Below are 11,483 nucleotides of genomic sequence, written 5' to 3'. Positions count from 1 at the left end.
ATTGCTGGCACAATTGGTTGATGTCAATGTTCAAAGATTTGCCTATCAAAAAATTATAGGATCCAGTAGTTCAATTTATAATCGAAAAATCATACGCTGTACATTCATTCCACTATTAAAATTTTTGTTTATCGCAGTTACCTTTTTTCCTCCTTTAAGACACGCCTTCACTTAAAAAGGAAGCAAACATTACGATCTCAAAATAAAAAGAAGAGTTAAAAAATGCTCTTGTTACACTAAGTTAAGCTGCAGCGTAAAAGAATTAAAATAATTATGGGGGCAAAAGAGTTTTAGTCCACTTCGGGGCAAAAAAAAGTCAGGACCGGCCCTGCAATAAGCCTTTAAACACCTAGGTGGCCGAGTTATAGTCTCGGGAGGGTTTACCAGAGGTTTACCCACAAAACCTTTACTCCAGACCCTAGCTATCTACGCAGAACCTTGGAAAGCACTAAAGAATCTCCTTGGTTGGCATACTTATTGACTACAGGAGGAAGTACCCTGATGCGAAATTCCAATTGATGTACACGAGTTTGCACTCAAGCATACTAAAATTCATATAAGTGACAGAGCTCTACTAAGATAGTTTCACGATGGACATCATATTCGGAGTCAGACTAATCATATGGATAGATTAAGAGATGGATAAAGAAAAACGTAGATGGTTTTGAAGTTTACTAAGTGAAGGGCGTTTCCCATATCTGTCTGAAGGCCTCCGCAAAAATGAACCTATCCTAATGGATTGAGGTACTAGTCTGACTAATATCAACACACTGGCATATACAAGGGAACCAGTGGTCGATAACCTAACTCTAGGTCAACACAACTGGCATAAACAAGGGTATCAGTGGTCGACTTTATTGAATTTATTCCTTTTGGTCAAATAGTCTGGTCTCAAAAATTTTTTTCAACTCTTTTTTTTTCAACTTTTTTCTTTTCTTTTTTTTTCAATTTTTTTTTTTTTTTTGGTATCTCAATCACTCTAATTCACCCTAGCATTGGTAACAACTTGAATCGTGAGTCCCACCAAATCACTTATAAACATATTTAAAAATAAAAATAAAAATAGAAGTGAAAAGGACTCAACGAGATATGGTGAAACTATCATGTTATTTCTAACACCTGAGCTCTGTGCTTTTATGAATAGACTCTTCTAGATGTTTCCACCTAATCAGATTGGTTCCTCAACTCCTACAACCAACATGCTTCCATCCACTTAGATTAGTTAGTGCAATCCTCAATAGGCATAAATTTCTAAGCTCTGGAGTTTATTTATTCATACTAAATCTAACATCGTCCTCAATGTTCTAAAGATGAAATTAAAAGCATGAACAAGGAGAAACTGTTACCAATGAAGCAAAAGAGATAAGGAAAGATATTACCGTGTCGCATGAATATTGGGTTACCTCCCAAGAAGTGAAATGTATTTGTTTCCTTGCTGTCAGTAAAAAATCTTCAAACAAGGTGGGGCTGGTACCCCAAAGTAGACATCCAATCATATATATAGAGTCTGAAAAGTTGAGGATCATCCCAACTAGTCCGGTCGGATGAAAATATGCACCTGCAAACACTATATTCATCCAAGAATATATGTGAATCCACTCCCCTTACAAAATAATCTTTAGTAATCAAGTCATGTATTGTCGGAAAATGTAAATCATTCACACAATGAGATATAAATTGTTCAATAGCTTCTTCCTGAGGTGCATGCCCTAAATCAGGCTCTAAATCAGCGGTGATAATTTCGACGGATATTGGTTCAAATTCAACAAAATCAGACACACAAACAGATATTGGCTCAAATTCATCCGTGGAACAAAGGCTCAATGGCGCAATAATATCATGACTAATTGACCCATTCTCAGAAACAACGGTTTCAGTATTAATATCTCCAAGATGAAAACAATCATAACTTGATAGCTTAAGGGTCAAAGTCGGAGCTTCCTCGACAGATGGAACTAGTCGAAGCTCGGTCAAAGCTAGAGGTTCTAGTTTGGGCTTCCATTTATTAGTGTCTAGTAGCGGTGTGGAGTCTAATAAGGCATTAACTTCACAAATAACATTATCATAATCAAAATCATACCCAAAATGAGCTAAGTAAACCTCTAATGGATCTTCCAAGTTGCTCTTGTAAAAGCTTTGTGAATCCATACTTTCTTTTCACCCGCAGCACTTTCTAAGGTACCTAAAAAAATCAAATAAACTGCATAAAAAGGAACTAAAAAAAAAACTAAAAGAAAAAGAAAAAAAAAAGAAAAAAAATTATGTACAAAAAATTAAAATAAACTATATACAAAAATTGATATCAGTCAAAGTGTATTATGCAACCACTCCCCGGCAGCGGTGCCAAAAACTTGGTAGGTTGGGAAACCTACAATAAAATACTGCAAGTGCACAGCGTCTAACTAGTAGACAATGGCAAGTACAGGTCGTTCCCACAAGGAGTGTGAAATACTCTACCAACTAATACCAAAAACTAAGTAATCAACAATATGATGTTTGAAAGATTTTGAGAAATTCAGAACAAAATGAAATAATAATACTTTTAACAATAAACAAAATGAAAACGGGTTATCAGGGTTTTCGGTTTCCACCAATTAAATTGTGTGAACTCTACTAATTTTTATATATTACTCAAGACAAATATTGAAATTGATTTCATGTCTCGGAAGATAGTATGTTAAATTCCAAAATATTGTTTCTCCGCTGTAAATTTCTTCGCTTCATCGGTAGTGATTCTAAAGCATTATTTATCAATCCTAAAGCATATAACGTCAAAGAATTTAACCCAAGCACGTCATATCAATTGAAAAGCATAAATAATCAAAATAATCACATGAACAATTATACACCAAGCTATATGAAGTGAAAATACTAATCAATCAAATCATTATTAAAAATATCATCGTAGGAAGTACACAATTGAATTGGTTTCTACCTAAACCCTAATATGGATCTAGTTAGCCATGGCTTTCTCAAAAGCCATAAACAAATATCAAATAAAATCAATAGCTAATTGAAAAACGGAATTGAAACAAAACTTCAAACCGTAAACGGCTGTGAAGCCGCAACAGCAGCAGCCTCCCTTCCTTCCTTCTACTCTGTCTACGGCTCTCGCCTCCCCTTCCCTCTTGTTCTCTGTTGTGTGTTTATATAGTGCTGCCAAGCATTCCAAAATAAGACCCATCCGATGACTCATGTCTATATCTTCCAAGGCCCAGTCCATTAACACCAGTTTTCAAACTGGGCTCTCTTCCGAAGTCAGCAGCTCAAGGAATTTGTCGCAGTTCATACTCCTTATCGGTTATTACTTGTTCTTCTCGCTAGGCTACAGCACATAGCCCTCATTCCAATACAGAATCCATCTCTGCCAATCGATACCACAGTTCTAGCTTCTTAGTTTCATAGACGTCACATCATCTTTGAGTAGAAGACTACTGTCAGCTCCTTTCTTCGACGACTCCAACAGCTCCACCAAGTTCAGTCATATTCAACAGACGAGCATCTTTCCCTGGCTATAACACCATCGTTCTCGTACGTCTGTTGCCCTCCTGCCATCTCTGTTCAAACCAACAACTACTGACAATCAAACTCAGCCAACTCCTAGACCTAGACATGTAACCCACTCGAGCGACTATATAAACTCCACTTTTTCTGCTGTACCACCAGCTCGACTCCATTCATGCAAACACGATCTGCATACAACCCATTTTCAGGCCATATAAACACCAGACTCCGTCCACAGCCAACAACATGCATCTATACTCTTCGCAGCATCAGTTTCTCCTCTGAATTTCCACCTGAAATCATGATTCACTTCACCGTTCAACAACCCAACTGGCAGCAGCATCCGCTTATATTTCAGTTAGTTTACCGGCTTGAAAACTCCATAAAACTCTGTCCAAGGCTGAATCCGGTCCATCCCCCTTTTCTCTCAGTACCCTTTCCTTGGTTCGACGGCAGCTACTTAGAACTATTCTTCTGGTTTGATAAGAAAATTAGATGTGGTGTAGACCTTGACACTTCGCCCCCTTTGACCACTCTGTGAAATGATAAGGTGCTTCTCCAGAAGTAACTTGTCAGAATGCTCGACCAAATAAACGAGGATAATTCTCTGTTTCCGTTAGCATCGTTCCTTGGCCGCGAATGCTGCTGATATATGAAAATATCAGGCCAGCTGCATTTTGTCATTGTGGTTGCTGATACATGGAAATACCAGGCCAACCCCATTTCATTATTCTCGTCGCAAATACTTATTTCTCCAAAAACACCTACAAGACATAAAATATCAAAATAAACAAAATCGAGTACTAATATTACAGAGAATTGAGACTAATATAGACACATAAATGAGTCTATCATTTTCCAAGGGCTATCTTTTAAAAATAGTATGCGGCCCTAAAAACACAGTTCGCTCACGTTATGTGGGCTTAATCCTCAGATATGTTAACCCAGGCTGCTCTTTCAGAAACTTGGTTTGAATTTTCAAATGAACTATTTTGTTTTTGTTGTTTCTCTTCCCTGATTCACATTTTTTTACATTAATTACGTCTTCACGTTTCTACTTTTCGGACTGATGATTCACAGCATGAGTTGTATGAGAAAATGAGACCGTGGATAAGAGGAGAAGTTATGGAGCTTCTTAAGAAGGAAAACGCCAGTGTGGTTGATCAGGTCGTCAACGGAATCAGAAAACCAAACCGTCCATCCCAAATGCTGGAGCTGCTTGAACCCTCATTGGGTATCTATACTGAAATAGTTGTCTTAATCCTATGGAGGACGCTTCTCATACTAGTTTGAATATTAGAGACAGGTATAACTGACCAAGGCATGACATTCCCTGATCATGTTGTAGGTGTGATTAAAAGGAATCGGTGCTACAATTACCCCTCAATTTGAGGCGCTTCATGAAGCAAACATGAAGAAGTTATCCTAGGAATATAGAGAAGTTATCCTCTTATGAGGTTGACTAGACTGTGTCTGCCAAGGTGAGATTATTTCCCAGATGGTGTTCCTTTGCTGCATGCACTTTCTCAGCTTAATCTTATACGTGCTAATGCATAGACATATATTGGAGCTGGTCAAGCCTTGTTTTGGTAAGAGATCTGTGCTAAACTTGTGGATGAATCTTGTCTTTAGATCCAGTTAGCAGGGACAACATGTATTACCTTGACTTGTAGGAGGTTCATTTATGTCCTGCTGAATTGGCATCCAGTTTGGCCATTTCGAAGTATAGTTTCTCATGTTCTTCATATCTGTGTATGTACCAGGACTAGATCATTTTTGGCTGTTGACAGAGAGAGGTCACCTAGAGAAAGGGTGAAAATTTCACATTATGGTGACATGTTTCATTGAAACTGTCATTTTGCATTTGATAAAATGACAAGACCAAACAGATTATGATAAAGATTCTGTAAAAAAGGAAAAACCTCTTGCCAGGGTTAATAGTTTGCAAACCCATTTCCTTGAAAGACAGCGAGGAATCCACCATAAAAGATCGTTACCTTAACAATCCCAAAAGAATTGTTCTAAAACTTCTCTCAAGGAAGCATTATCCACAATCAACATAGTTCGGGGAGAAAGGAAGCACTACAAAGTTGATTGTTTACTGATAATAGACATTTATTTCTACTGGTGAAGTGGGTGAGCTGAGGGATTAAATCATAACCACGTCGCTAATATGCCATAAGTATATATCTTGAAGTTGATTGCCAAAAACCGGGCTGTCTTCATACACACAGGAGACTTCGTTGAAGAAACTTGCCGACTGAAAGGGCACCTCTTTGCAGAAAACCATGTGCCCACAACAAACAATAGCAGACCTCCTTCTCCTCATTAGAGAAATCACATTGAATTCCCTATCCGGAACTCCTCCTGCTAATTCATCAGCCTGAAATTATGTAGATACTGCAGAATCCGATTTTTAAAATGCACGATTTGTCTTTGCTGCAGAATATCTATTTCACTGTAAATTATAATTCTAATGAACCCTCTCTGAATCTATCTTTCTCACTCTCTCTCTTCTCTAAACCAAAACAAAACTCAAAATTATACATCAAGTTTCTATAGGCATTCACCCAAACATAAGTCAATAAACCCATCAGGGAAAAATATAAATCGGATCAACAACCAATCGGATTTATCAATGTATAGTCAACCAGTAGATAGAGGTGTACTAGTAAACCAGCTTAATTTCCATCTTTGATACTCTTGTCTAACCAAACCTATAACCTAGTATTTCAGACTTGAGCCGACATACACTTATTCATTTAGAGCTAAAAAGAAAAGAAACACAAACACTAGACCTGGAGCTGTATATGATATATTACACTATCATACTACAATCATCCGAATCATTCATAAAGTGAGACACCTCACAATAATAGCTGCAAAATATTGAAGAAAAAAAAGCAACACCAATAATGACTGTAATTTACAATCAGAGGTGACTGGTCACCGTGATCAATACTTTCAGCAAAAATGAATCTCATTTGAGCTAATCAATTCTGCGCCAACCTGAAGATGTAGAGGGTTAGTAGTTTGAACACCGGATAACAGTGCCATCAAAATGGTTGCTGCAGCCAAAATACTAACATATAGGTTGCAACTGTCGGTGTCAATAATATAAGCATGCTTTCAAATTCTAGTCGTCAATCATGCTTCGGCAAGAATTTACACTTAAATGATATTATGATTAATGTTTTTGAAGGGTTCTTGTGCCTCCACAGTACTCTCCCATACAGAACAACTTCTCTATTGATAAGCCATTCAGATACCTTTGTCTAACCAAACCTATAACTTAGTATTTCAGATTCAAACCTACACAAACTTATTCATTTAGAGCTAAAAGCAAAGGAAACACCAGACATGGGAGCTATTATGATGTATAAAACTGAAATGTAAAGGATAATATCATAATCCAATCACCTGCAACATTCATAACATGCTGCATTCGTTATTCCCTGTACTGACAGATAAGAGGTTCTTCACTACAGTTGTAGTGTCTTTTCCCAAGTAACAAGATCACGATCGGGAGAGATTGGAAACCTCAAGTACTTTTTTGTGTCGAGGTTGTAATAAAAGATACTGTCTGTATACTCTGGCTGTATGAAAATATGACTCGTCCCGGTAAGAGCTGCAACAGAAGGATCTCGTCTTACATTCCAAGAATAAGGTATGTATATCTCCTCATCTTTCCACTCAATGTTACCACCTGCATCCTCCTGCATTGCCCATAGCGCACTTTCATAACCCCATACACGGTCTAGTACAGCTATGCGCCCATGAAATTCCATCAATTCAATAGGTTGAAAAGATTTGAAATCGTCCTCAGGATCCTCCCCAGTGTAGAATTCAGGGATTGGAATGACTCTAAAACTTTCAGTTCCAAAATCAAATCCCATTATTACTTCACCTTTGCGAACATACCGGAATCGCCAATATATATTACCGTTCACATAAACAGGTTTAGCCAACTCCTCCCTCCCAATTCCCACACGATAAGGTGGGACAGCTTCGATTCTTCTCCATGTATTTTCTCCAACAGTCAATACTTCAACAATTTGATCTTCGGCTCCTACTTGTTGATCAGATGATATCGGCAAACCGTCCTTATCAGTAGCATATTTTTTCAATCTGCTACTTGATATGCAAATGACTTTATGTTGATTGTTAACAGGATCAAATCCAAGTTCAATGCAGTCAACTATGCGTCTATTCTCTTCGCCCTGATTTACTTTTATAGTAGTCTCAATCCAAGGTAATTTCTCACCAGTCATAGGATTATATATGAGAAATTCCTCCATGTTACATGTGGCAAAACATAGCAAACCATTAACAGCTTGTTTAGGCAAATCATAGGAATAAAAAGGACCACGATCCAATACTAATTTGTGCATACTTTGTAACCCTAAATCAGGTGAACCGATTGTGAATATAATTGTTTGATCATCACCTTCTGGTGATTTCATAGTTAATAGTGGTCTATGATTATGAGTTTCAAACCCTGCCTCATGTAAATAATCTCGTAAGTATGACCATCTCACCTGTAGGTCTCTCCGCTGCTGCTCCTCATCCTTTTGTTTCCATAATTTGTGCCTTAATTCCACCCAATCCATCCACCTTGAATCCATGTCGTCTTCAATCTCCCCCTTCCACAACTCTGCAACCGATTTTCCCCAAATTTCTTCTCTTTTCACATCTCCTAGTATTTTATCTTTTCCATCTGCTCTAAGATAAGGAGTAGGACGACGAATCCTACTTTGAATTCCTGGGTAATTAGGTAGAAGAAGACTCCTCTGCAGTACAGGAGTAATCTTCTTCAACAATGGTCTCGCTGCCGCCATTCCTCTCTTCTCTCACTCTCTCTGTCTCCTTCGATTTGGATCTTATCTAATCTTCTCCTAGGGAGAATTTTCTATTTTATAAGTAAAAAACGTTTTCATGGCCGTGTCGACGATAACTTCAAAGCCGTTTTATTCGAAACTGATCTGTTACTAACTTGGTAGAAGAATTCCATTCATGGTTCGAAAGACGGTTGCTTATGGGTCACTGATGGGTCATTGGTAACGGATACGTACTCAACCAATATTTGGTTAAGTTGGTGACCTTATTTATCATAGCAAGCTGCATCCACTCATGGAATTCTCAAATGTTATTTGATCCCATGGTTGCAACTCACATCTTGGCGGACCACTCAGGTGAGTCCTCTGCTCGCAATGATTGCTCATTTCCTTAGATAAAAATTTGGAAAAAAAAAGAAAAGAAAAATACCTCCAAGGAATCATCGGTTCTTATGGAGAATGCTGCACGACGGCATTGGTGACATGTACAACATTGGGAAACATATAGATGGCGTTCTCATGGAATGTCTACTATCGAGTCGACTACGACTATGCTACATACAGACTGAATCGATAACGATCATTTTCTGCATTGCCCTCTATCCCTACCTGTAGGGGCAAAATATCGCACACTCAATTAACTGTACGAATCTATCACAATATACGGGAGCGAAAAAGTTCGCACATTACAAACCCAGGATGACGGAACGCATGACGTCACCAAGTCACGAGTGAAGTGTGAAGACTGAGCGAAGCTGAAGAGCACGTGCGAGAAGATCCAATTAATAATGTGCGAAGTCATCGCACAAGAATTCCGAAAAGAGGGGCTTTATTAGCTGTCATCCACTTTGTAATTCTTTATATAAGGGACCTTTCACCACTGAGTTGGGGGAGATCTTTTTTGTTGAGATAGGATAGAACTTTAAGAGAGAGAGAGAGTGTTATTTGTTTTCCAAGTTAGGGTTTTGCTCTATCTCTTGTATTGATTTCTAAAACTTAATAAAATTCTTCTAAGTGTTCTTCATGTTTTCATAACTTATTCTTTAGATTATCAGTAGGGTGTAGTTGTCGGATTTCCTGCAACTATATTTTGGCGCTAGAAACAGGGAGAGTGAAGATTATACCTGTTGGTTGAAGTTTTCAAACAATTTTCTTCTTAGTTTTCAGAAAAAAAGAGCTTTCAAAGAGTAGTATAGAGATGGATTTTCGAAACTGTGTGATGGTTTTCGCTTAAAAATTCATTAGCATAAAGATTTTTGGATAATTTTTTCGAAGTTTTCATCTGAGAAGGAGAATCCATTGGTTGAATATGTGGGAAAGATATCATTTCAGGAACAGGAAAATTGGAGTAATCTAAAGAACAAAGGAGAAACAGGTTCATGGGAAAAGCAAAGCAAATCAACGCAAGTATGCGAACGCGGGAAGGAGATATTATCAAAGGAATGATAAAGACCATTGAAGCGAATAAAGGAAGCAGGCAGCTGTAGTGTAATATGATAACAAAATCAGAAATACATATTCATGATTTTCATGCAGGAATCACATGGAAGATCCATAAACGTGATTATGAGGGAAAAAAGATCATGACTGTCGAAAAGACCTCGCATCTCAAGGATTGACAGAAGCAGACCATCGCGTTTGAAGCAGACGATATACCACAAAGAAGTGGGGGTGAATGGATCCACTGGTGATTACTGTACCGGCACAGAGAATGAAGAAAGATAATGATGCGAAAGAGTCAGACAATGGGCGATAGAAAGGACTCTAGTAGATATAGAGAGCTCAGTTGACATCCTGTTTTACAACACTTTCAAAGCAATGGGCTATAACGACGCGGACCTGACACCGTCTACGTACAACATCCATGGTTTCAACAAAGCAGCAACAAAACCAAAGGGAGAAGTGATCATTAACATACCATTAGGCGAAGTAGAAACCCAGGTAACCGTATGCGTAGTGGATGTGGAGCCACCCTATAACATGCTTTTGGGGAGACCATGGGTCCATGGTATAAAAGGTGCAGCATCTCCACTACATCAATGCGTAAGTTTCCGAATGCCAAGTGGAATAGGTGAAATCCAAGTTGTTGCAGAGAGAGCGAAATCCTGTAACCAGGCGGATGTCGAAAACTATGAAGGAGGAGCGAAGAAGCGAAAAGAGAGATTGAGAAGAGCGAGAATTAAGGAAAGAAGAGGAAATCAAAGTATATATGGTACGAGCGAAAGAAGGTAAAGTGATACCTAGCGAAAGCATGGACGAAAATGGGAATGCTAAGGAGATTAAAGAGCCATCCCCGTTAGGAGAAAGAGACATACTCTTTCTTTGTACCCATAGGATTATACAGTTACACTAGAATGTCTTTTGGATCGAAAAATGCAGGTGCTACGGATGATGGAAAAGATATTCGCAAAATGGATCCACAAGACTCAAGAAGTGTATGTGGACGACATGCTAGTAAATGCGCTCGTCAGATAAATGCAAACAGTTATTCAACATCTTAAAAAAGGGAACCAAATTCGAATGGATAGCTGAATGCGAAAGGGCGCTACAGAGAATAAAAAATTACTTAATGAACGTGTCTATTTTGCAGAAGGCCGAGCCATGAGAGGAGTTGTTAATATATTTAGCCTCAACACCACATGCTTTAAGTATTTTTCTGCTTCACTTAGATTGGGGGATTGAAAATACAATTTATTACATAAGTAAAACATACAATGCCGCAGAGAAAAACTATGCGAAAATTGAAAAGCTTATCCTCGCGCTGGTGTATGCTACTCAGAAACTTCGCCCGTACTTTCAAGCCCATAAGATTACAGTTCTGACTTAAATACCAATTAAATTTGTCATGAAGAGTTCAAATAGATTCGGTAGAATTGAGAGATGGAACGCACAAGTGGAGCAATCCGGGGTCAAGTATAAAATATTATCTTCACCAAAATCACAAGTCATAGCAGACTTTCTAGAAGAATTCTCATTGGTGGAAGATGAAAGTGTCGAAGAAATGATGGACATTGATGAAGATCATGGGAACCCAACAAACTTACTAAAAGAACAAAATTCAAAAAGATGGGAGATATTCGTGGACGGATCAAAAAATGGAATCAAAATAGTAATTATTTCACCATTAGGAGCAAGGATGCACTA

At 38.2% G+C, this 11,483-nt stretch overlaps 1 protein-coding gene across 1 annotated transcript; it reads right to left on the bottom strand.

The window, feature by feature from the left end:
• Window positions 1-6,657: 6,657 nt before the first annotated feature.
• Window positions 6,658-8,382, bottom strand: LOC113322197 (putative F-box protein At1g47790). Its single transcript, XM_026570239.1, has one exon. The coding sequence runs from the start codon at window positions 8,340-8,342 to the stop codon at window positions 6,987-6,989; it is 1,356 nt and encodes a 451-aa protein (XP_026426024.1). The 5' UTR covers window positions 8,343-8,382; the 3' UTR covers window positions 6,658-6,986.
• Between the last annotated feature and the right edge of the window lie 3,101 nt (window positions 8,383-11,483).

This window comes from Papaver somniferum, chromosome 11 (assembly GCF_003573695.1).
Source record: "Papaver somniferum cultivar HN1 chromosome 11, ASM357369v1, whole genome shotgun sequence".
Lineage (NCBI taxonomy): Eukaryota > Viridiplantae > Streptophyta > Magnoliopsida > Ranunculales > Papaveraceae > Papaver > Papaver somniferum.
This window is presented reverse-complemented; position numbering and strand designations above follow the sequence as displayed.